General features: G+C 40.3%; 2 protein-coding genes across 2 annotated transcripts in view; one reads left to right on the top strand and one right to left on the bottom strand.

Annotated features, from left to right (window-relative positions):
• The window catches only part of asz1 (ankyrin repeat, SAM and basic leucine zipper domain containing 1), a 42,755-nt gene extending 35,670 nt beyond the window's left edge, over window positions 1–7,085 (bottom strand). Inside the window, exons 1-3 of the mRNA XM_033635832.2 lie at window positions 6,877–7,085; window positions 2,105–2,207; window positions 1,348–1,470 (exon numbers count right to left, since the gene is read on the bottom strand). Coding sequence (XP_033491723.1) covers window positions 1,348–1,470; window positions 2,105–2,207; window positions 6,877–6,984 — 334 coding nt within the window. The 5' untranslated portion in view covers window positions 6,985–7,085. The remainder of the gene's footprint in view (window positions 1–1,347; window positions 1,471–2,104; window positions 2,208–6,876) is intronic.
• Window positions 7,086–12,881: 5,796 nt separating this feature from the next.
• Window positions 12,882–26,964, top strand: part of cftr (CF transmembrane conductance regulator) — a 66,100-nt gene continuing 52,017 nt past the window's right edge. Inside the window, exons 1-5 of the mRNA XM_033635747.2 lie at window positions 12,882–13,180; window positions 14,488–14,598; window positions 20,410–20,521; window positions 23,783–23,998; window positions 24,666–24,755. Coding sequence (XP_033491638.2) covers window positions 13,128–13,180; window positions 14,488–14,598; window positions 20,410–20,521; window positions 23,783–23,998; window positions 24,666–24,755 — 582 coding nt within the window. The 5' untranslated portion in view covers window positions 12,882–13,127. The remainder of the gene's footprint in view (window positions 13,181–14,487; window positions 14,599–20,409; window positions 20,522–23,782; window positions 23,999–24,665; window positions 24,756–26,964) is intronic.

Genomic DNA, 26,964 nt, shown 5'->3' with positions numbered 1-26,964 from the left:
GTCTGGAGTTTTTAGATTGGAGTGACCTGTTGAAGATGCCAAGGTGTCTGATAGCTGTAAAACATTGGACTGATACTTGTCTACCTTCTCTAAGATATGTTTTGTATTTTCTGACACAATGTTTAAGGTCTGGTTTCACGTTGTTACAATTGTTCATTTTTCAGGTTTTATTTTATATTTGCTTTACTTTCCACTCTGCCCTCAAATGCCAAAGGAAGAGGAGGAACGCCTACCAGCGCTGTAAAACAGCAAAAAGATGCAGAAGAAGGTGACGTGCAGTTACAGCGACAGCTGCACCTTAACTCGTCAAAAAGAAAAGCACTTTTCCCCCTTAGGCCAGTGTATTTTATCTAATTCTTTGCAATGGGAGCACCGCGTATTTAATAGGGCTGTCAAAAGCACCATGAAATTGAGTTTGAATATTTTCAAATTAATTTAGTGGAGTTCGAATAATACTCAAATTTATTATTATTATTATTATTTTTTTTTTTTTTTTAGCCTACAAAAAAAACCCATAAAAAATAAGATGCTTATTGCTGGCGCAATATGAACGCCACACTCGGATGAAAACACCCGTTCTGACCTCACTGAAGTGCCAGGTATGACCAACTTCTGCCTCGCTATCTGAGCAATGTTTGAATACTTCAATGCGTAGTTTTCCACCACAAGAGTGGATCCTGGTCGGCTCGTAGTGGTGTCTCATTCTGGTAATGTTTCATCTCTTCTTCAAAAAGGGTAGGCAGGGAGGCAGCAGGTGCAACACTCTCCCTGTATGTCTCCCCGAACAGGTCACACATCGCGGACAGTGCAGTGGATGGTGTTGGCGCAGCGGGCTCCTCCGTCGGCGCCTCTCCCTCCGTCGCTGTGTCCCTCTCTGGCCCGGCTTGTGCATTATTACATTATTAATAGTGTTGATTAATTATTAATGATAATCGAATTATCAAATTTAGGTTCGAACTTATAAAAAATATATATATTCAAATATATTTCGAACTTCAATTTTTTTTTGACAGCCTTAGTATTCACTCTATGTTACAAATGCCAACAGCATGATGAAGCACAAGCGTCTACTCTGCACTGAGTGCTGCACGTTTGGCGTTTCTTTTTCATGTCACTGAGAGTTGAAAAATGTTTAACTTTGGGTGTAACACTGCGCTTGTCCCTGTTACTATCTGTCCAGCACAGTGGACTAGGGGCAGGACAAATATCACGAAGACCAACTGCCACATCTTCCATGTACAAGTGCTGAACAACAACAGAGGAGAAATATGTTCATATACTGTAGGCTACATATTAATATATGTTTCTTCCCCCGAAAAAATCTCATATTGGTCACATTGGTCTGACCTTTGCTGAAGTTGGCACTGGCCCCTCTGTCCAGTAGCAGTTTGGTCAGGTTGTAATCAGCCACACTGACAGCACACATCAGAGGAGTCCATTGAAAGCCGAGTCTGGTCTCCACGTCCATGCCTGTCCACACCAAACGGATCAGATTAAGTCAGGCAATGAAATGATTATATTAAAAAAAGGTTTATCTGTGCCTAATGCCCTGCAGCACACACACATGCACAAAATAAGATTCTGTATAAAATCTAAAAATTATTTTAAAAACCTCACTAAGTTGGCAACACTACTGTCAATAGCATATTCATTTTTAATCAAATTTTCTTAGTTATATAAAAAACATATACTTTTATTTCAGTTAATTTGGTTTGACATTTAAGTTATATATCCATCCATATTCAAGCATGAAGATGTCAGGTTAAATTACTGTGAAGAAAGGCACACTATCTATTCATGACTCACATGACAGATCTGGATCACTCGTGAATTTGGGACATGATGAAGAGGAAATTCTAAATCACAGAAAAATAGCGAATGCCTCAAATTCTCGTTAACAGTTGGTACATGCCACACAAGAACAAATTTGTTCGTAGAAGTGGTTCTCGTGTGAGACCTGACATCTTTGAATTGCTATTTAAAGCTAACCATGAAGCTGCTACAGATAAAGCAATACAAGTGATGAAAACAATGATTGCACGTGCCCACACAGTCAAGAAATGAAGTGCTAAAGTGTCACACAGAAAATGAAGAGAGTACTTGCCTTTGTCCAACAGCTGTTCGACAGTCTGAGTGTCTCCTTTACTGATGGCTCTTTTCAACCTCGACACATCATCTTGTACATGTGGTACATCATCATCCTGATCCTGTGACAGTGGGGAAGGATCCAAATTAATTCATAAAAAAAAACACTCCAGGAGAGAAAGAAAATAAAAACCTATAAACACCTCCAAGTTGAGGTTAGCCATGTGAAAACTGTACTAACTGCATGTGTGAGGATACAGCAATACAAAAATATATTGTAATAATGAGCAAAATGGCATCATAATGGATACATGGAAAGTTGTACCAATATTCAGCTGAAATATTTACGGACCTGGGGTGACAGAGCCTTCTCCATAGCCGCCCCCTCCCTCTGGATCTCTCCCCAAACACATTCAAGACTGCACCAACCTCTTCCAGTTCAAATCACTCATCAAAACTCATCTTATCAAAACAGCTTTTAATGTGTGAATAATGTTGTGTGTATTTACTGTATTCTATTGTATGTCAACTGTCTCTGTGTACTATGAAAAGCACTCTATAAATAAAAAGTATTATAATTATTTTATTATTATGATGATGTCTTCAAATTGCTTGTTTTGTCCAACACTCCAAAACCCAAATATATTCAGTTTACAATCATATCTGACAATGAGAAGCTGTAAATACATGCATTTGAGAAGCTGAAAGTAGATAATTTACTGGACTAAAGTAGACTTTAGTTAACTGCATATGTGGACTAAATAAATCCAAATGTCAGCACTCACAAATATCATATATTTTAATAACGCACAGCAGTATACTGCTGTGCGTTATTAAAAGACTGATATATATGATATTTGTGAGTGCTGACATTTGGATTTATTTAGTTTGTGAATTTTGGGTCGGCACCCTGTGATTTTTCAAACGGCGAGTTGAGCACGTCAATTCTTTTGCTTTTGTGAACTGCATATGTGGAACATTAACGGCCGAATTTACTGAGGACAAAGCAAGACATTTTACTACATTGAAAACTTTATTTTTTGTTTTCCAAGATCTTCCTGAGGCTGTTTCTTTACTTGCACGATTTAGTTTTTTATACTTCCAGCTGTGAGGCTGTGATCAGCTCCTCTATTTCTGTTGTGCATTGCTCTCCCCCATACTGAGAAGTTCATTTATCAATTTACAATTACTATAACGTTACAGAATAGAATTAGGATGCAGCGTTAGATTTAGCAAAGAAGTCACAAGCATGGAAATAAATCAGACAGAATGGAAACCCGTGTAGGGAGTTTATTTTATGATTGTTTAGCTGGCTCTAAATTCTGATTCATCCACGTTCAGATATAGCTGGATACCAGATGTAGCAAGTTGAACAATTAGGATCATTTATTTAGTGTTAAGATGTTTAAGTGATAGTTTGGATTTTTTGAAGTGGGGTTCTATGAGGTAATTATCCATGGTTAGTGTATTACATGTAGGGCTGCCACTAACGATTATTTTCATTGTCGACTAATCTGTCGATTATTTCTTCGATTAGTCGACCAATCATTTCATCGAAAAATGTGTTAAAATGTTGAAAAATGTCGGTCTGTCTCGCCCAAACCCCACAATTATGTCATCTTATGTCTTGTTACATACTCACCCCAAAGGGTTTTAGTTCACTGTCACGGGAGAGTGTGTAAAGCTGCCAATATCTGAACGTAAGAAGCTGCAGTAAGAGTATTTTGGGGTACTTTTACAGTGCTTTTCTATGAAATATGACTCAAACCGATTAGTCGACTACTAAAATAGTCACCGATTATTTTAATAGTCAATTAGTCATCGATTAGTCGACTAATCGTGGCAGCCCTAATTACATACAGTAGATGTCAATTGGCATGCCCCTAGTTTGGCGAAGCAGGCTAAGCAATGTGCTGCTGTGGACAGGGGTCAACAACAAAACATATTTTAGACACATAAAAATAAAAAAAAAATCACACTTAGGGAATGCTATATCCAAAGTATTTTCACCACTTTATCTTTCAGTCAGACAGCCCGTTCTGGTGGGGAAGCTGTAATCCGCTGCACTTTCCCATCAATGCTCATGAAAGCCACCAGACTCCACTGACAAAAACAGTAATTTTAGCTCACTGAACACAGGAGCTGCTGGTCTACTGCTGCTTCAATCAGTTAATTAATTTGTGTTACTGTGTGACTTTGGTTAATCCAATCTAACCCTCTTCAGTGCCAAAGTCACACAAAAACATAAACAAAAGAACCGATCAAGGCAGCAGTAGACCAGCAGCTTCTGTGTTCAGCTATGTTAAATCACTGTTTTTCTCAATGGAGTCTGGCTTTGAAGAGAGCAACGTAACGGCTTCACTTTCTCGTTGGAAATCACTGTCTGACAGCAAGGTAAAGCAGTGACAATACTCAGTGTATACTTAAACTGATAATGATTTTTTTAAGGTGGCTAAAATCTGTTTTGTTGCTGCCTTCATCCACAGTAGAACATTTCTTAGCTTCCATGCTTCTCCAAACAGTGGGCGTGTCAACTGACATCTACTGTAGGTAACACACTAGTGGGGTTTCCATCCATCTATTTTTATTCGCATTTTCAAAAATTGCGAAAAAAAAAAACTTGGATGGAAACACCACAAATTCGAAAAAAGGCTGAAAATTTGCAAAAACGTTTTTACACTTGGAGGGAGTGGATTTGTCAGTGTACTGATAAAAGGAAAATGCGACTTTTTGCTATGGAAACAGGTTTTGCGAATAAACAATGACGTACCGGATATCACGTCACACTTTTGCGCCATGGTGTCAACATGAAAAATGGCGGCAGAGGAATGTGTGAGATATGTGTGGGGGGGACGAAGAAACTGAAATTTGTCTTCAATTAATAAAAGAAGCGAACATTAATACCAAACTAGATGGAAAACAGCAAAGAAACGCGACCATGCATCAAGAGCTACAGAAGCAAATGATGACAAACAATGGCAAATACTAAGAAGCAAGTGGAAGAGTTTGAAACAACGCTACATGGCTGAGAGGCGTCAGACGGCTAACAGCGGTGAGGGAGGGAAAGCTAAAACCAACTTCAGGTATTTTGAGCTAACGGATGAAATTCTGGGCCAAAGATCTCTGGTTACATCTATCAACTCTTCGTTCAACAGCTCAGGTAAGGTAAAGATAGTACAACATTAGAGGATGAAAGGGTGACTAATGTAAGTTAATGACCAGCATGCTAGTAGTCCCATTTGTGATTTGCAGATCGCTGAATGAATGGATAAAACTGCAAACTGCTTGAAACACAAACTCTAAAACACTCAGCGACCACATTCCAGGCTGTTGAATTCATAAAGCATCCACATAATTTGAGCTATAACGCAGTATATTTAAGGAACCAATGTTTACCAATAGCCCTTTCGTCTTCTTTATTGTGTGAAATACTGTAACGTTACATCTTAGGGAGCGATCACACCGAGAAACCATTGTTTTCCTATGATACGGTGCGTCTGACCGGCATTCAAGCGTCTTTTTAGACGGTCGTTTTTCCGGCGTCTTTTTAGACACGCATTTTTGTAGATGCTGCTTTTGTGCGTAGATGCTAAAAAGTTAAAATATTTTCAACTTTGTTGAGTGTCAGACTCCAGTAGCTACCGCGCATTGAATAAATGCTTCCAGCGTTTCTTTGAAGCGTCCCTAGTGTCTCATTTCTGTGTGATCACCCCCTTACTGGTAGTTTTAAATCCACTGACAACAAAACATATTGTAATACCTTTATTTCATTAGATAAAAAAGACAAAATGCTAACCAGAGTTCTCCCAAGAGCTGACAGGTTTATCAGGAATCTGTTCATGGTCAGTTGTTGAGTGTCAGTTGGTCAGCTATTGAGTGTCAGTTGGTCAGTTGTTGAGTGTCAGTTGGTCAGCTATTGAGTGTCAGTTGGTCAGTTGTTGAGTGTCAGTTGGTCAGTTGTTGAGTGTCAGTTGGTCAGCTATTGAGTGTCAGTTGGTCAGTTGTTGAGTGTCAGTTGGTCAGTTGTTGAGTGTCAGTTGGTCAGCTATTGAGTGTCAGTTGGTCAGTTGTTGAGTGTCAGTTGGTCAGTTGTTGAGTGTCAGTTGGTCAGCTATTGAGTGTCAGTTGAGTGTGTTGTTGTTTACAGTGGGCATAAGACGCTCTTATGACGTCATCTCATGGCGCACTCTTCTTCTAGGGGAGTGCCTTTATTTTGTTCATTTTTCAAGAGGACCACCTACTGCTCTTCTCTTAAATTTGCATTTTCTTTTGCACATTTTCACAAAATTCGCTCAAAAATTTCGATACATTTGGATGGAAACCCCACTACTGTCTATGGATAAGTACCTCATACAACTCCACTTCAAAAGTCTGAACTATCCCTTTAATCTAGCACTTGTAGAGCTCATAGTATAATTTAAGTTTCATCAAATTTGAGGCTTCTTCTTAAATTCACTTTAACTTGCGCTCTACTTTGAGCCAACGCAGATGGTGAAGGGTGAAAAAGAGCGGCAGAGCAGCGTTAAGCTGTGCAATGTCCCAGTTACCCCTCTTACCATTGTCACTATAACTACATGTATGTATCCAAATTACACTGCTTGGTCCTGACTAGTTTTGTGTCAGCATATTGTTGTTTGTTCTCCTGATTATATTTTGCCACAAAACAAGCAATAAAGCTGCGTGTTAGCCTCCTGTATAAAACAGAAACTGAAGCTAGCTTAAAGTTTGTTAGCAGCTAGCTAGTGAACGCTTCTAGTAGCATTAGCCGCTTTGAGAAAAGTTCATTCTCACCTTGACACGAGACGACTTTTTATCCGAAGTACACCCGATGTCCCAGTCGTCATTGCTGGCGTCGCTTTCATCTCCAGCTGGGAAGGCGTTTTCCATGAAGCTGCCCATAGCTAATACTGTGTAGCCGCTAGCTAACGTGACGTTACCGTTACCTCCAAAAGATGTTTGAAGATGCGCCTCTGCGCAGCACTCGGAAGGGGCGGGGCTTAAAATTCAGCCACCACACTTGGATTCAAAAGAAGAGGGAAACGCGACGGTCCTAACACCTGTTGGTTGTTATTAACATGTATGTTGTGACAGCCTGAAGGTTGAAGTTTGGGCTTTATACAGTGGGTTAAGTTCTGTTTAGCTATGCTAACGTCTTTACAAAGCCCCACTCTTAAATCATTTTGCTGTGGTTTTGCTGCATTGTGGTAATGCTAACGTTAGCTGTTTAGCTAAAGTAAGCTAACGATAGCCTCTAACGATTAGCCGCGTCGTTCCAAATGCTAAATTGTGGCTCAAGTCAATGCTAGCTTACATTAGCTACATAGCTAATATCATTGGTAGTTGGTTCACTAGACTGCAGCCGATGTATGGATAAAAACATTTTAAGTTTAGCTGTAAACGCTGCTATGCTAACTTATGCTAGCTAGGTAGCTGGCAATAGCATTTGTTTTTCTGTTTGTCAATTTGCTTTTGTTTGTTAAAGGGGTTCACTGGAAAAGGTTGAAGGGAACTTCGGGGGATTTCACAGTTTGGAAGGTGAGTAGTTTAGTGTTGTTTTTAGTGCAGGCCTTAATTCAATAAATCTTTTAAATATATGCTACAAGTGGTTTCCTCGTTTTTTGGCTGACTGGAAATATGAAATGTGTAAAGCTCATGTACACCTTCTCATTTGTTTGGTTGCAACGTGTACCTTATGATAAGTACATTAAGTTTGGTGTCAACACTTAACTGCCAACATAGCACTGCCCAACTTTGTCAAGGATATATTGTACAAATTTATATATATTTTTTAATTGTAATTTCATTTTACTCTGTATTTATGTTTCTTGGTTTTTGCAATAATTGCTTTTATTTTTTTATTTCATTTTTCCTTACCATGTTTATGTTGTGCTCCAATACATCAAAGCACATTCTTGTATGTGAAAACCTACTTGGCAAATCTGATTCTGATCAACAGAGCAGGCCTCTAATAATTTGAAATAACTAAAAATGTCTTTGAGCATATTATTTTACAGTAAGTATCCAATGTAACTGATGAATCAGTTGCGTCAGTCATTGATTCGGATTTTACTGAGGCTCAAAATAGAAGCAACTTGGATTAAAAAAACATTATTACTGTATATGCTTCACTGAATGTCTTCTGGGATGTAATGCCTGACTGAGCACTTTTAACTCAAAGCTAAAAACATTTATTTTTTACACTGCCTACTACATTTAATTGCTTTTTTTAAATTGTAAATCATTTAATAATTTAATTTTAGCTGTTATATCTTTTTATCTGTAGTCTTTTATTACACATTTGTATCCTTTATTATGTTTTATATTTTATTGCTCTGTAAAGCAGTTTCATTGCCCTGTTGTATGAATACAAATAGATAAAGCTGCATTGCCTTGTGCAGCAGAGGTCACTCTTTCCTCTAGGCAGAGGCAGATAAACTTTGTGTCCCTCAGCAACAGTAACTCAAAGTTGCGCAAAATTACAACCACCAGGCTGACTTCATGTGGTTCTCCTCATCTATCAGCTTTATTGGATAAGTCAGGCTCAGCTTTATCCTGTCTCTCACACATACAGATAAATTCAAGGTCAAAATAATGTTTTTAAGAGGAAAGAAAAGGAAACAGCACAGCCTCTGGTTAGGTTTGTGGAGAACAAAAGAACATGTCCCATTCAGTCTTCAGACAGGGAGTGATTGTCCCCTGTAGTTTTATTGTCTTGATTGGATAATCTGTGTATTCAGATTTATTTAGAGGCACTGTTTGTTTAGTTTTATTGAAGCACAGTTTGTTGGTTGCACAAATATCCCTTCCTTTGTCAAACCAGCGCATTCCTTCTATTTATTTAACTTACTTTTCTGCTTTCAAACACATTTCAACAACAAATTGGACTTGCAGTTTTTTAATATTCCGAATCATGTTTGCCCTACAGATCTGTTCAGTGATATTTATCTTTCTTTGCACAGAGGCTTACCTTCCTGTGATCTTTCTCATACCTGCAGTATTTATGTTGTTTGTGTGTTTTTAATGAAACTGGTGGAGTTACAGTAAAGGAAGTTCAGTGCCACACAATATATCAGTGTCACTTTCTGTGCAGAGTTTGATCATGTGTCCACCTGAAAGCTGAAATGAAACCTGCACTCTTGACTGTGCTGCACTGGTACGTTTACTTGAATACAAAATACACACGTAGATCTTCTCCAGTTATACCGTACTTTTCATTGAAGAAAAACCTGGCAGATAATAGCATTACCAGTCAGCAGTAGATTTATCTTGCTGCCTCTTGGACACATGGTGTGGGAGGAAATCAGTCCCATGGCAGTGTAACTGTAGCACTGTCTCTAGCCAGAGGGCTGCCCTGCTGCTTCACAGTCAAACAGCTGATAGTAACGTGGTCAGTATGAGCTTAATATTTGTTTCTTCAAACACATTTACCCAGCCGGTGTCCCCGTCTTGAAGTATCTACAACTGAAGTGCTGACAGTGAAGATAAGACACAGTTGTTGTGTTGGGATACTCCGCACCCAAAGGCTCTCTGCATCTTTCCATGTTATCTCTGTTCCCTTATGGAATGTCTGAAGGTTTTGATCCTCCCCTTCCTGAAACTGTGCCTAACCTGAAACTGATTTTTAAAACAGTTGCAAGTTGTTTTTTTGTTTTTTTTAGATGTCCTGGAACTGTTTCTTCTGTTTTGTGAATGATAGTGAGGCAGCTGACTGAAGTGAAATGAATAAGCCACAGCTCAGCAGTCAGAGGTAGCTCAGTGGACAGGCAGCAGCTTTTGGGATGAGTTTCAACTACAGAGCTTTTTGGCTTCGTTAATGTTTATCTGGTCATTTATATTGACACAAAAAAGCAGAGGAGGACTCCTAGACATTGTGCTGTTTTACTCTCAGTGTTTGCTTTTTTATCCAGCCATGTCAAAGGGACAGTTCACCCCATATTTTTCCTCTTACCTGTAGTGCTAATTATTAATCTAGATTATAAGTATGGATCAGGGGTGGAAATAGCATCAGCCACCAGCCAAATGCTGGTAAAATGTGCAAGTGTCTGCTAGATTTTTTTCACTCACCAGCCAAAAAAATAATAATAGTAATCTATTTAGTGGATGGTAGATTTTGGAATCCACCAGTTACAGTGGCAGGTGGACAAAAAAGTTAGTTTCCAGCCCTGGTATGAGTTGTTAGTGTCGGAGATGTCAGCTGTACAGATGTCCGTCTTCTCCAGTATAATGGAACTAGGTGTCACTCAGCTTTTGGAGCTCAAAGCACCAAAAAACTGTGTTTGAGAAACTCAACATCAATGTCCCTTTGCAGGAATCAGGACCCAGTTACTGAGGATAATCCACAGACCTTGTTGTGAGCAGTTTCATGTAGGAACTATTTTCCTTTTTCTGAACTACAGCCACCAACTGTGTCACCACACAGAAGAGCGTGCATCTACTCATTGTCAAGAGGCTTGTGCTCAAGACAGGGTGAGATGTAAACATTAATGACGTCCTCCTCGGCTGAGCTTTAATGATGGCTAGCTCAGTGGTGCTAGGTGAGCTAGCAGATGCAGCCATGCATCTACGTGCATGGTAATGCACTTGGGTGAGTATAGTCCAGATTTATTTTAATGGCACGTTGAGCACCACGAGCTGAGTGCCATCTAGTTCCATATGGGAGAGAAAGCAGACATGTCTACGGCTGATATCTCCAACACTCAGTAACTCACTAAAACAACCTACATTTATAAATAACACTATGTGAAGAGGAAAAATATTGTATAGCCCGGGTCATTATTTGCCTTTGAGCTCAGCGGGCCTACTTGGGACAGACCTTTAATTCTTTTCACACAAAACTGCTCAATTAACATGGTTAATATAATCAAATTGTTTATTTAAACTAGTATGAACATTACATGTGTAGAAATTAGGCTCTGAATAACATATCAATAATGAATAATTCAAACACATACCAACACGCCACTTTATCCTATTAAAACAATCCTCAGAACTTGAATTAATTTTTATGAAATACTCTTGATACTTTTTGTCTGAGGACCCTTATGGACTCAAAGAATGTTAATAACTCAGAAGTAGGGAGTCACCAACTTTTTTTTTCTGTCTCTCTTGCTTACCATGCAAGTAAATCTAAATGAATTATTCTTTGGTGCTCATGGTTTTAATAGAAGTAACTGAACAACTGAATTGTGGAGACTAACTGAGCTAATGAGATGTAGCATTTCCATATTGACAAAAGTTTAAACATTTATACTGGTATGTACGATCTAAGCAGCTGACTAATGTTAGCTCAGGTGGGCAGTCAAAAACCTGGTTTTATGCATCCAAAGAACTTCTATAGAAATGAAATGCTTAGCAGACAGACCGTGTCTAAAATGTGTAGTTACACCAGGCTAGTAAAAGGAACTGGGCATTTAATTGATGTTTTCTGGTGTGTGTTTTTGATTTTGGGGTGAACTGTTACTTTAACACATAGGTGAGTTTTGTCTTAATTAACTATCATGTAAATGATTGATAATTTCATATTTCACTTTACAAATAAGGTTCATGAGACCTCCTGGCAGTTGTTGTAGTCATATACCAAAGACTTTTAGAAATAAGCTATAAGGTTTTTTTGGGGTGTTTTTCCTTATCAGCTGTGAGGGTCCAAGGACAGAGGGGTGTTGTATGCTGTAAAGCCCTCTGAGGCAAATTGTGATTTGTGATATTGGGCTTTATAAATAAAATGTAATTGAATTGAAAAAGCCACTGACCCTTAAAAGCTCTTAGGTCAGGGGCCGGCAACCTGCAGCTCTTTCGCCCACCTCTAGTGGCTCTCTGTGCCTTTGACAAAAAAAATAAATAAATGAAAATAAATCACATGAAAATGAATAATGGTTATTTACTTCTTATTTGTTTTAACAGTTTAATTTTTTAAGATTTAACATTTCATCAACTAAACTGTGCATCGTGTGTTTACAGCCTGGCACCTTTTCCTCTAAATTTTTCCAACCTCAGCAGTGGTAGCTCGTCTTGAGCCTCCCTAGGGAGGCTAGCAATGGATACCAAATCCATGAAAGCAAAAGTCTCAAAGGAAAATACAGAATTTAATAGTTCGTGGGCAGATTTGTTCACTTTCACCACCAACACTGCAAAGCTTAAGTGCTAAATAATCATAAATAGCCCACTGCAGAGGAGCCACGTTGTGGTAAAATTTTTAAATGCTTGTTTAGATGTATTTTTAATGTCCATAGGTTAAATTATACTTAATACACAGTGTTACCATAAGGCTCAAATATGTTTTGTAGCTCCAAGCAGATTTTTATGAATTATTTTTGGTTCTTGATAGTTCTGGTTGCTGACCCCTGTCCTCGGACCATCAAGCTGTTTGGAAAGTGTTTGTTTTTGCACATAGCAGTGATTTTAAAATTGTTTTCTGTATATGAAGGTTGTAATGTGAGATAAGGTTATGCAAATGTTTGGGGATTATTCTGTAGGCAAGACATTTATCATACAGCACAATTTATACACTTAGTTTTAAGTCACAAAAATAAGTTTTTAAACCCAATCCTATAATAGTTTGTGTAAGAAGATGATTTCCTCCGACAGAAAATAGAATAATTACCTATTGACCTGCTGTTTGCCTGGTGCTGCATATGGATCGATATCTATCTGCTAAAGTGGCCTCATTCGGTTTAGCTGCCTCAGTTTGTTGCCACAATATGCAACCTGAGGCTCGTCAGCGTGGAAGTGACGTGTGTCTCCGTGAGTTTTTGGCGAGCCCATAAAGGATGGACTGTCCTCTCAGTGTCACAGTGGAGCAGAAGGAGCAGGACAGCAGAGAGGAGGAGACGCACACAGGAGAGAAACACCCGTCTCCGTATTTTTTGGGGAGGAAGACAACTCTACTGTGACATCATATTTCCCAGAGACACAAAGTGGAGGATAAAACAGGCGAGCACCTTCTCTGTCAGTGTGGGAACGGATCCACTCAGGGGACACAAATGTGAGCGCCGCGCACGGATCACACTCAGGTGCAGAGAAACCAAACTGGCGGCGCACTTAGGATGCAGAAGTCACCAGTGGAAGATGCAAACTTCCTCTCCAAATTTTTCTTTTGGTAAGACACTTTTAGTGAACATCCTCTGGACGGCAAGGTGCATGCTGTTCCTCGTTTGGTGACATGAAAAAAATGACGGGGATCGACTAATACTGTCAATAAATGCTTCATTGATGGTGATTATTGTGTAAATTTGGAGGTCTGGTGTTGATTAATATCAGGAGGAGCTTTGATGTGAAACTTTTGGCTCCGTGGCGCAGGTGAGACACGGCGCAGGCTGCTCTCTGAAGAAACAAAACCTTGGAACAAACCGTGATTGTGTTCAGACTGGTATGCGTTTAAAGTGATCTGAAGTGCTGTGATTCTGCCACGGACTTGTTTGTGTCCTTTTTTTTTGCTTCCAAATGACATTTAAATAATATATTTAACTCTAAAAGTGCCAGTGAGATGAAGATTGTTCGCTTATTCCGCGCGTAAAATGCGCACACGACAGTTATAAACTATGCGAAAGCTCACAATGTGAATGTGCTCCGACGAGGTATGTTCTAGAAAATGATATCAGGTGCGGGTGGAAGCTATTTGGGGTTTTGCTGAGTCTTCAGTATTTGTGGAGGCTGATCAGAGTCATTCTGATTAAGTAAAACATTAGAATTAACGATGGTAAAATTGCAGTTTGCATTGTGAGTGGAGTGTGCGACTTTTGAGTGACTGTTTCTATTTATAATATTCATCATGGGTTTTTTTTTTTTGCTCTGTGGTCCAGCTATTTTTATGACATTTAAATATCCTCCCTAAAATTATAATATAGTAGGAGTCCTGTTTAAAGAGACACTGTTATTCCTCACACTAATGACAGGTGCCAGAGAAAGAAGCAGGCTTAGAAAGTGAGATGATGTAAACTCCAGTGTGTCACCAGGCTGGGACAGTCTTTCTTTAAACGCTTTAGTCACAGGGACAAACAAACATCTGACCCTATCTGCCTCCTCTGTCATTAGTCTGACTGTGAAACCTCAGGGTTTACTTCTGATACAACTAACACCAGTTTACATTAAAGCTGCCAGACGCTCCAACACTGGCCTTTATACCAATGGGTTATCCTCTAACCACAAACAAACAAATACATGTAATATAATCTTATAGAAGTCATTGCTTAACTTTACAATGCATTTTATACATGCTAAATTTGCAATATGTACTTAGTGTCGTTCAGGAGTGCATAGTAAGATTTATTTTCTACCCAGTTTTCATGCACGTTGGACACAACCTGTGATCATATTCTCAAATGCACACACATGTTGTTGCCGCAGGCGTCCCAGTTTCAAACAGTTGATCCCCAACAATCTGTCCGCTGTGTGGTTTTTGTGCAGGTGGACGACACCGCTGCTGAGGAAGGGCTTCAGAAAGAAGTTGGAGCTGACAGATGTGTATAAGGCTCCGTCTTTTGATCTGGCAGACAACCTCTCTGAGAGACTTGAAAGGTTTGTGCAGTTTAAGTTTGTTTACCTAACTCCATGTTTGTTTGTCTGGAAGGGTTTTTTCTTCAGTGCTTACATCCCAGCATACTGTGGATATTACCATGCTGTAGCCCAGGCTAATAAAGCGATTTGGGTTATTGGAGAACAGATCAGAAGTAGACAGTTTTGCAGAGTGGGTCCTGAGACGTCAGGTGTCATTAAGAAGCCCTGTTTTCAATTAGTTATCCAGAAAGTTGTCTGGCTTGTGTCATTATACAGAAAAATAAGTGCCTGTCAGTCTGGATACAGGATCGCTTTCACTGTGGAGGGTGGGATGTTGTTTTACCTGATTGATATGTTAATCAATTTTGATTATTTACTATTTATGCCAGAGGGACTGTAACATAAAACATGAGGCTGTTACCTGTTAGGTTGTTAAAGATAACGTCAAAGTCAAGTGAATTTAAAAAAGCAGTTTTTGTCGTTAAGGGAGCAGGATCTGTACCCTTATCTTTAAGTTAATCATAAGGTGATTTGTCATCTAAAAGGAGAAGCAAATCCATCCTAATGTTGGGTTCAGGCTACACAATATCAGCCCAATTACAACCTGACATGGTGTTGTACGGTGTCGGCTCAGGTCGTAAACGACAATGAGTGTCATACGCGATAATCCATTGCTTTGTCTCGTGTAGAGTGTCATACTAGACAACAACCCCACACGACACGGCGTTCTGACAAAAAGTCTAGCATGTTTGATTTTCTTTTTGTCTTCCATGACTTCTCCCGTCACAGTCTGGGCCTTTACTCAGCACAGCTGCAGAGGCTACCAGCTTCATTTCAAACACACTACATTAGAAACAGGCCTTTGTTTCTCATTCTGTTTTTAGTTTTAATCCTGTTAAAATTAATGCATCATGCCGTCATTTCAAACTCAACACTTCCTGTATCCGTTTGAAATTAAAGCCCCTATCATTTCAGCTGACATCATTTTCTAAAAAGGCTTTTATTGTGAAACATTTGCAGGAACTTGTTGTGGAGGATTCAGTGATTTCAAATGTAGCTCCGCCCATCTGGTGACACTTTTTAGGTTACAACTACAACATTTCAGGTGGGACATGAACTGACACATTGACTGAAATAATAGTAATTGTAATAAAAATAGAACAAGAATAATCTGATGACATCACACACGTTCTGAAAGATGTCTGTCAACCAAGTCACGGCAACATTTTATGATTCCACAATCAGCTAATCTGACAGTGACTGACAGAACAGACAAAAATGTTGTGTAGTCTGAACCCATCCTTCTTTTTTTGAGCCAGAAGTGACCATATTTGGACAAAAGGGTGGAGCTGTGGAGGAGCGAGAGGTGGATCTGACTCAGTGACTGTGGTGACACTTTGCAGACAGCCTGTTGCTCAAAGTAGCCACGCCCTTTATTATACATAAGTGTAAGCCTTAATGAAATGTTAATGTGTGAGTTATATATGAATTCACCCCCTGTACAGTTGTCATGAATGTTGAAATAAGCTGTAGAAACCAAAACTGTTTTTTGTACCAGGCTGTAAACATGTAAACACATTATTTCTGCTGTTAGGGTAAACATGTTAACATGGAGGGTCTACAGGGACGGACACACCTTTGGAGCTGGCCTCAAGAAGAGGAACTGCATGCTTTTGCCCCTCCCATCTTGTCTTCATTTTTCAACTCTGGATGTTGCTGATTGATTGTAACGTGTAAAATTATGCCTCCATTTTGTTGTCTGGTGATGCACTTTTCACACAGACTGCCAACTAAACACACACAATCTGAAATCTTAACATGTTTACTGGTTCGTCAGTGAAGTTTGCCTCCAGTACAAGTCATCAATCTTAAAACATCAAGTAAACATCAGACTTTGGCGTCAGTCCCTCAGAATCGAAGACCAACTGTTTCTTTGAAGAGTCGCCATTTTACACCAATGTTCAATTATCGCACACGGGGGCAGAAATGAGACCTGAGTGCAATACAGCAACAAGTCATCTTACCCTGTAGACACTTTTCACAGAAGACACTATAAGACTTGTCATAGCCAAGCGGCGACCTCTGAGGCTGAAAAATGAAGCACGGATGTTCCAAAAACTGCAGTTCCTCTCATGGCCACTTGAAGCTGGCTCCAAGAGTGAGTCAGTCCCCACAGACCCCCACGTGAAAACTTTTTCTGGGAGCAGGTTGTAAGACTTTCTGGGCCAAGACATGTACAGAAATGACCCACATATGTAACTGTTAACTGTATCAAAAACAACCACCCGTAAGTACAGATATAGGGAGAATGTACCCTGCACACGGTGTATCTGATATGTTCACAGACAGCTTACATGAAGTAAAATCATTAAAGCTCCTTTTATGAAGAATGAATTTGCAGAATAATGATAATCTAATAGTGTGCAGCCTTGGTGTTGTTCATACGTGCCCTTTACGTGTGTTTACAGTTGCCATCCTTCCTTCAGAGTCAAGTTAAAATATGGGCTGGCATTTAAACAGGGTTAGACATAAAGCAAAGCTGTGTGTGCCAAACAAACAAGCAGGCAGCAGATGATGGACAAGGGTAACTCTTCTCTACTTTCACTTTGTCTGTCTCCTTGTGTTCATTTCTTTCTCTCTTGTTATTGTCCTTTCTTGTCATGTCACTCTGCTTTTCTCAAACCAGATTAACCTTGTGTTCACTTAACTATTTTCCACCGTACGCCCCCTTTCCTTCTCATTAAGTCATTTTAGTCTTTATGGTATTGGTCATTAGAACTCTTGAAATAAATCGTAAATTTAAATCTTTAAAATAATGTTGTAATTGTGTCTTAAGCTCACTCATGGCCATGCAATGACATGATACAGTGTGTGTAATTTCAGTGGTGTTTATAATATATTTGATCTGATTATATCTCTCTATACTTCAAACGGCGCATATACAATTTTAGATATTTAGAATGGTAGATGTACTATTTGAAGTAGTAATGCTTTTAAATTAAGTTCAGCTTTTAGCATTCACACGCATTTTCAGCAAAAAATGCATTTTCTAGTTTATTGTTGTTATTTATTGACAATATGACATATATGAAATATGGCCAAACAGCCACTGTTTAATATTTAAAAAGTTCAAAATAAATTTAAAAAGTAGATAATTAGCTTTTACTTTAGTTTAAGTGGTTGTGAAATCAGTTTTTAAACGTCATTTCTAAGCCCTGTCTTCTAATTGACCAAACAGCATTTGCATTAGCTTGAAATAGCTCATGTTTTAGGAAGAAATTTTTCATGACTATTGGGGATTGTGCATCATAAAAACATGGTTTGCGTTTTGGTGTTGGTCTGGGAAGTTGTCTTGGTCCACTCCTTTTTTCTCTGTATATGCTCCCTTTAGGTAACATTAATAAGCCCAGTTCAGACAGCTGGCTGATGGTGTCACCTGACACTCAGCTGGTCAAATGGCCGGCGGCTGTTTATAAACTCATCACCTATTTTAACAGGCAATCAAGTCTGCTGGTCAAGTCAAATTGACCGCAGACGGCGTGCTGGCTTGCTGCAGCAGGTGCTCCGTCCCCGCCAAGCCCTCTGCTTCCGTCCTCACGGTGTGCTGGTGTTGGACGGTGGGGCGCTGCTGCTGCTGGCTGTATGTGCTTATGCATTTTAACCAAAACAAAACGTAGCAAGAGCATAATACCCTGGTTTTAGCTAACCCTGCTGGCTCCCATTGTCTTTTAGAATAGATTTTAAGGTTATTCTACTTGTTTTTAAAGCTCTTAATGGCTTTGGAACAACCTACATTTCAAATTCTGTCATTTAATAATCCTTCATGAGCTCTCAGATCTTCTGCCGCTGGGTTTTTAACTACACACTATTATACGTACAAACTAATTGGCAAGTACCACTCCAAAAGCTATGATAAATGCGGACTTGATGAACATTTTTAAACAACAGCTAAAACCCTCTTTATTTAGTCTGGGTTTTAATTCATTCATGTAATTCCTCTTATTATTATTTTATAATAATTCTCTATTTTTTACCATCACTTTCATATTTTGCTTGTTGGTGATTATCTTTTTATCCTCTAAATGTTGTTTTCCTTTTTTCATTAGTGTTGCATTTGTATTGTGACGCACTTTGAGCTGCATCTCTTGTATGAAAAGTGCTCAATAAATTAAGTTTATTAATATTATTATTAAGGAGCAAAACCCACAATTTTGGTTTGCTATAACTACAATCTAGTACAATGAACCTAAATACAATTTTGGACGTGACCTTGCACTCTCTCGACTCTCCCTTTTTTAAATGCCCTGAACTGATGTCCGCTTACATTTTCTTTGTAGCAGTAACATTACATAAATTCTAGCATGAGTTTTTCCGGTATTCTCGTGCTGAAAATTGACTGGAAATCCACATTTTAAAGCCGATACTCATCATTGCATTGCTCTCTTCCATTTATCCCTGTCTCTTCTTTCTCCTCTCCATCTCTCCTTCAACTGTTCTTATAGCGCTGAACAAATGCCACATCTCTGACAAATTTGTATTTCCTTAAAAAAAGAAACGGAGATTAAATACTAGTGTCTTCTCTCTTTTATTTCATTTTTCCTTTGCCTAACAACAGCAGCAGCAGTGTCTCACATTGGCCTGGCCTCTTGGTTACCCAGGGCCCCGCGTCACGCTGAATGGTGCCAACAAGCCGGTTAATGTACATGAGTGTTAAAAAGTCGACCTTTAGAAAGGGCACGGTGCCCACCGGGTGATGAATGAGCAGTGGTGGGCGATTTTGCTTTCATTATTCCGATCAGGCAAACAGTGAGGGCTTCTGGGAATGTGAACTTTACCTTCCATTAAAGCATGCTGGGTACCGTCAGCCTCCTTCATCACTGAGTTCAGTTCAGTTCAGTGAGCTTCTCTGGTGTGGACAAGATTTCATTGTGCTATGATTGTGTACAAAAGTCCTGTGACAGTGCTTTGAAGCGGACGAGAGGAACCAATGAGAGCAACTTTAAGTCCTTCTGCAGACGATTCCACAGATAAGGAGCTGCATACATATACTCTCGTTTGCCAAACTCTGTGTATCCCAGGTACAGACAATAAAAACATGTTCTGTGATCAGTAAACTCTTCAGGCTTTGTCCGCTTACTTTTCCTTGTTTGTCTCTTCCCTTACCTCCTTTCTAATCCTTTCTATTGATAACTCTTCTCTCATCACTAACCGTTGAACCGGTCAGCCAGATCTCCCCGGTTATAAATGACCCTCAGAGAACAATGCAGCTTCTTACTGTAGCTGTAACTACTCGCCAGGGCAGTTTGTGGGAAGTTAATCTAACTGTGTTGTGACAAGGGCAACAACGTTAAGGCTGTGATAGGCAATATCAAGAAATGTATAAGATAAATCTGTAAAAAATTTGTAAAAATGCACATTACAGACTTAAGATTCAGCACAGTTCAATCCTCACTATCTAGCAAAGAGCAGATTTGCCTGAAACGAAAATGCATAAAAAATAAAACGAATAAATCTGCAAATAAATACGGAAACAAACAAATAAAATGTTCTTTGTCATGTTTTTGTGTTTGTTTCCAAAAGACGCTCCCATTGATGACTGAAGACTTTCTAATGAGGTGAAAATAGATAAATAAACACAGTATTAGCGTCTTGTTCTGCTACTGAATCACCAGCCAAAGTTAAGAGAAGGACGGCTGGTTTGTTGCCCGAGTCGTAGTGGACAGACAGAACAGCCACAGCCAAAGGTTGCTGGCATTTGGCTGGTGAATGTGTTGTTCTCCCAGTCTGCCTGTGCTGCTGTTTAACTGTGTTGTAACTCTGTCCTCCCCGCAGAGAATGGGACAGAGAGGTGGTGTCAGCCAAGAACAAGCCCAGGCTGATGAGAGCGCTGGCCCGATGCTTCCTCGGCCCTTTCGCCTTCTTTGGCATCCTCCTCTACCTCGGGGTGAGTATGTTTGTCTGTCGTCTCTGGAGGAAGCAGATTTAACTTAAACTGACTGAGGAAGTAGTAAACGCTGCTTTAATGGATCATAGCATTGAGCTGCAGAGGTAAACTCAGGATTCTTATGCTCCACTCAGCGTGAGGTGATGAAGAACCATAGACTGTAAAAAACATGGCTGTAGTTTTCTGAAGAGGCGTTTTAAAGCTCTGATTTGGGTTTATTATGGTTGTTCATTGTCTTTGTGAGTTGCAAGAGTCATGAAATCAAAATCCAAGTCACTGTGATGAAGGCTCGGTTTGTCTTCATGGGAGATAAGCAGCTGTCACCCAGCTGTCATTCAAGCCCATACATCCCAAAACATCCTTCCCTTTAAGCCTTGTTATAAAAACACCAACCGCCAACACGTCACCATCACCAAAAGATTTAAATGTATTGACTTTGTAATCTCACATTTCTTTAAAGAACACCTCAGAGTTTTAGGAGCAAATATTAAGTTTTTTTTTTTTTTTAGTGGTGCCGCATCTTCAGACTCCTCCATATTGTCTTGAGCTTTTGGTTACAGCTGAGTAGTTCAAATGTTTTAGATCTAAACTGATGAATGAAAGGCACAGGTGAGTTCCTTCGCACGCATCACACTTGCGCATAGGCCTAATGAGCGAAATGGAGCCTTTGAATGTCAAGAAAAAAATAGCATCAGGAGAGTTTAAATTGGCCCAATCTCAAGGGAAATCCGAGGTTTGGGACAGCTTTAAATTAGTTGTCGACGGTGACAACGTGTGTGTCGGCTTCGTCGAGTGTACCAAACACAGCACGATGCTGGTGTATGACAGCAAAAAGACGGGGACCTTGTAACGGCCCAATCCTTAAAAAACAATGCCGTGTTTAAACCGGGCTCAGGCCCATAATTACAGTTATAGGGACGGACGGGGCTCGGACAGAACATGCACGGGCTCTGGTGGGGTCGGGCTGTTTTTTTGGGCCCGATCTCAGCTCTACTATGCAGCAGAAAGACGCAAATACTTTTAAAATTGATGTGACATTTGCTTTTGCTCAAGAGGTAGAAAAACCTACAACTACTAGAATGCACTGCACCGCACTGGGCCAATTAACACTCCCGCTGGTGGGCAATGTAATGCACGACTTGTCGTTGGCAGCCGGTCAATAACAAACTATCTGGAATTAAGCTCTATTTCTGAAACATTTTAGACAAGAAATAAAAAAGGTGGCAACAGAATCTTGGTTTATATTTGATCAGCGCTGCCTAGTTTTACTGCACCGGATGTTCTGCTGCTCCGTCTGTGCCTGGAGTGTGCTGTGCGCTTCAAGAGTGAGGTAGCCTGGAAATCCAGACCCAAATCTAGAAAGATTTAGGGTCTGGCTATGAGTAATGCAAATGGCCCAACTTGAGGGGCGGCACCAAGCATGCATTTGAAAATATCACTGCACGCAATTGGATAACACTACGACCAATCAGAACAATACTTAGCGCTTAGCTACCAGCGGAGCTAACTGGTAGATTAGACTCTTGCCGTATCCGGTCGGCAAAACAGCAAAAACGTCCTTCTTGCAAAGGAAAGATTCGAGCGCCGTCTTCTGTTCCTCGTTTACAGAAAAAGCCAAGTCTAACTGGTTCATTGTAGCGGCCAAAGCCGTTTCAAACAACTGGTGTTCATACGTAGCCATCTTGCAATGTTTACTGACTGATTCCGGACTTCGTCGTCGCAGCGCTGTCGTCATCTGTTTAGCTCACCTCTGACCCGCCTATATCAGATACACTGATGTGATTGGTGCAGCTCGGCTCCAACGGCATGGGTAATGAGCATCATTACTGATTGCCAGAGTGACTCGCTGAGCAAATTCAAATTGTGCTCTTGCGAGAACTCTGGATTTCCAGAGTAAGAGTGAGGAGCAATTAATAACTGAACAGTATGTATATATTCAGCAGCTCTTCTAATGAACAGTCCAGCTAGAAAAATAGAAAACACAGTACACAGAATCAGGTCATGACTACATTTGTTTTAGACATTCCCACAGTCCCCACCTCCTCATCACACACTGCCAGCTCCACCTATATGTGTGTATGTGTGTGTGTGTTACCTGTTGACATTGTCGGAGCGACGAGGGCCTGTAGAGCCACAGTGCCATGACGCACACACATCACAAGCATGTCACACCAGAGTGTCGCAAACCCACCTCACTGTCCCAGACTAATGGGAAAGGCGGTGACAGCAGACGTTGCGTCAGTCAGTACAGTTGGTTGAGTGGTTGTCATGACAACAAGAATGCCTGTTAGATGTTAAAGAGGCTGTGAGGGGGAAACGGAGAAGCTTTGGGGACGTTTTCTCAGAAGGCAGGAAGGACTTTCTAGCTGTTTTTACGATGTTTTTAGATATTAGGCAGATTTCTTTATATAGCACATTTCATACTTCACAGATCTGTCAAAGTCCAAATTCATTTCAGCCCAATCACAAAGCAGGCCTCAAAGGGCTGTACCAATAGTAATTTAAATTGTATTTCACTTTCAGTTTTATCTATAAAGTCTAATAACACCAATCATAACTTGCCTCAGAGGCTTTACAGCATACGACATCTCTCTGTCTTTGCATCCTCACAGCTGATAAGGATTTCTTTCCCAAAATAAAAACCTTTTAAAGGAGGAAAAAACATACATTTTTTGTAGATGTCACTTAAATGGTATAGTTAAATGTGAAACTATGACATTGACGTCCTCTTATATCGGACATCTTGGCTAAGTGGTGTGACATTGGGTGTTTTGAACATTTTTTTTCTTCTGTACTACAGCACTAAATTATATGGAAAAGAAACAGATGATAGTCTACAGTGTATCACAATGTGTAATATAATAATAACAATGATAACAATACAATATATAATTGATAAAATACAATAATAATAATGTAATAAAAAATAAATTAATGCATTAAATTAAAAATGTAAAACATACAAAATTCTAAATAATTAAAAAAAAATAGGATTATACACCGTGGCAGTTATGCACATATGGTTTCTGTTTTGAAGCCGGTTTTGACACCTAAAAGTTTTTTTTAATACAAAAAATTCTTATTATGAATGACATGCACTGCAATTGCAAATCCTGTATCTCCTCGTCAGGGTGTCACTTCGTCCTGTACCAAGAGACCACCAGACAAGCTGAATTATTTTTGTTTCCAAACCAGAAACAACAAAACAAAAAGACAAAGATCAAATCAACTAACCTCTTATTGTCCCATCTCTCAATGTAGGAGGCTTCCAAGACGGTGCAGCCTCAGCTTTTGGGTCGTATCATCGCCTCATTCGACCCTTTCCACGCTCCAGAGCGGGGTCAGGGATACTTCCTGGCTCTCGGCCTCTGCCTTCTCTTCACCGCCCGCTTCCTCCTGCTGCAACCTGCTATCTTTGGGCTGCATCACCTGGGCATGCAGATCCGCATCGCCCTGTTCAGTCTCATATACAAGAAGGTAAGAGGACAGGGCGTAGTTATGGAACTGAGAGTCAGCTGTGTAATAACCTTTAACAGTCTTCACAGGTTGAGATGATTTTCCAACCTCAGTTTCTTTTGAAGGCTCTCTGTCTAAAGACATGTCACAAATGTTAAGTCTTTGTCATCAATTCTAGATCTAAAGAACAGTGATATGTAATAATCTTATCTCATTAAACTTTATATTGCAACATTGCAGGAGTTAAAAGTACAATATTGCCTTTGAAATGTTGTTGAGTTCAAGTTGGAAGTCTCCCAAAACTTGTAGCCAGCGACACTCTGAGCCTTTTTCCTGATTACACATAAATCAAACACTCGCTACATAAAGTCACAGCTGTAACAACCAGTTTGTGCAGCAAAACAAAACAGGCCAGCTGATAAGATAGTGAGACAGGTGTGTGTGTGAGCATTTGTCAGCTTTTTTCTTGCTGTTGTTTTTAACATCAGCTAAATGTTTCCTCCTTGATGAGCACGCATGACTGAACATTCCCAGAAAGCCTCTTACATGTGGAAGTCCAGTGGTGGCGGCTGTGAGGGGGCGTGGCAGCCTGGTGTCAAAGCATAGCCACGTGTCACCGGCTTCCTCTCAAACCATTCACTTTGTGTCTTTTGTGATTCAGCTGACCCCTGACCTTTGACCTTTACAGACCCTGAAGCTGTCCAGCCGAGTCTTGGATAAGATCAGCACCTGTCAGCTGGTCAGTCTGATGTCTGCCCACCTCAACAAGCTGGATGAGGTGAGAAAAGACAAATATTTATCACGCTTACAGAGACACTGGAGCAGGTTTTTGTTTCCATTAATTTAATTTGGCGCATTAATTTAGAACAGTGAACAGACAGTTTCACAGGAACTAACTAGCAGGTGTCCACTATCAGTTTTTATTGGACACTTTGCAGCCAATCAGAATCGAATATTCACCCAGACCCAGATGGTTTAATGGTATTTAAAGTAGAGACAGACCGATAGTGGATATTTAAAAAAAACAATATAATAGCGATAGTTTGGAACGGTAAAAAGTCAATAGCAGATTAATCGGCCAATGTCTCTCACTTATGTTGTGTTCACACCAAATGCGAATTTTAGCGTTACAATACTCGCATGAGTTGAACGCTAGAATATATTGCGTGAAAAACTTGCATCATACATGCGAGATTGGCTATCGCAGCGCGAATCGGTCAGATTTTACGACTCCCGGGAATCAGCATATGAAGCGAAGTTGTGCTACTCACTTAATTTGCATATTTCGCATCAGATGCATCACGTCCATCACGCTGCCCGCTGGGAATTCGCGTCCAATCCCATCTTTACATCGACTTTAAAGGCGCCGTATGTAAGAATGTGGCCAAAACGGTTACTGCACTCAAATTCAAAAATACCGCCGCGAGTCGTGTCCGCCCCCCCTCCCCTACAGATTCGAGGTTGCTGGACAGCGGCACACTGGAGACTGATTTGTTTACCCACGGGCAGCTGCCGTGGCAGGGCTGCATCGCCACGTCCTTGATCTTCGTTTTTCCAGTGGACTGTTCGAGCAAGTCCGGCTTCTCTGCTGCTAACGCTGCTGCCGGGATACAGCGGAGGAGGAGCCGGCTGCTAATGCTATGTACCGGGACACTGCTAATGCTGCTTGCCGTGCTGCTAACATTTGTTTCTCAAAAAAATCAGTCGGCTCGATGGCCCACCTGCACATGGGCTTCAATGTATCATCGAAAATGAATAACAGTTGAAAGTATTCGAAATGTCCATCCCCGTCTAGCTATGATGCTAGTTAGCCAACTTTGGCTAAAGCTTACCTGTGGAGGAGAAGAGTAGCCACTTTGACATCGTCTCCACCGTTCAAAAGCATCTCCTATATAGACCCTCGCTTTGCCTCGAGTTTTGTCTTGGCATTTTTGGGAATCATAACGAGGTCGTTTGGGTTTAGTCGCAACGTCAGCCATTGTAGCTCAGTCGTAACTGTAACTGATGCTGAGACTCCACTGACTGCGTGACTGGTAGACAGCGGTGGGTGGCGCAACAGGCCAAAACACAAATTCAAAACATAAACATGATTTGTGGACCGTAAAATTTCATTATGGAATCAAAAGAGGCATGATGGGCGTGACATGTGACAGAATAGCCTCCGCCTCAGCTGACAGGAAGTAAACATGGACCCAAACTGTTGCCTAGCAATGCAATTCCAGTGACACCTTCAGTGAAGATAGAAAAATGGAGCGTTTCAGACAGAGGGTGATCACAGGTATATTCAGGCAGACAGTATGAGAAGAGCAATGTGTTTTTTGAACATTAAAGGATGTAAACATGTTCCATTAGAATCCCAGAATACAAATATGAGCCTAAATATGAGCGTAGTTCGGGACCTTTAAAGCACAGACAGTGCAGATTCAATGACAAGGACTTTTGAATGTGAATTACATGTCGATTTTTGCACCCAAACTATAAGTCAGTTTTTTAAGGAACAGGTTCAGTAGTTTTCCACCCATAAGGGGCTCAGAGAAATGTTTGTGTCTCCACAGGCAGGATGAGGGAGAAGGAGACTGACAGTTCACACCCTCACTGACTTCAGTCAATGTGTCTTATTACCATAACACAGAGCGCTGTGTTCTTCATACTGAGGGACAATTACAGGACAGTAGATGTGTATCAATACACACATGTATACAAACAAACACACACTAGTGGATAGGTGTTTTTAGGTACAGTATTCTGTAACTGTGAATCTGTGTGAAAAACAATATGTGATTGTTCTAGACAACATAGCTGGAGGGTGTGTGTGTGTGTGTGTTTGGACTGAACTCAGTCTTGCCTCAGGTCTCACTGAGGCGTTGAATGTGGAAACACTCTGCAACCTGCTTCGAGACAATTATCACCTGGCGTGGATGTGACTTGGACGATGCACCATTCTCTCCTTATAATGACGGGTGGGGGTTACCTAGTCTTCGTGTGAG

This window comes from Epinephelus lanceolatus, chromosome 5, assembly GCF_041903045.1.
Source record: "Epinephelus lanceolatus isolate andai-2023 chromosome 5, ASM4190304v1, whole genome shotgun sequence".
Classification (NCBI taxonomy): domain Eukaryota; kingdom Metazoa; phylum Chordata; class Actinopteri; order Perciformes; family Serranidae; genus Epinephelus; species Epinephelus lanceolatus.
This window is presented reverse-complemented; position numbering and strand designations above follow the sequence as displayed.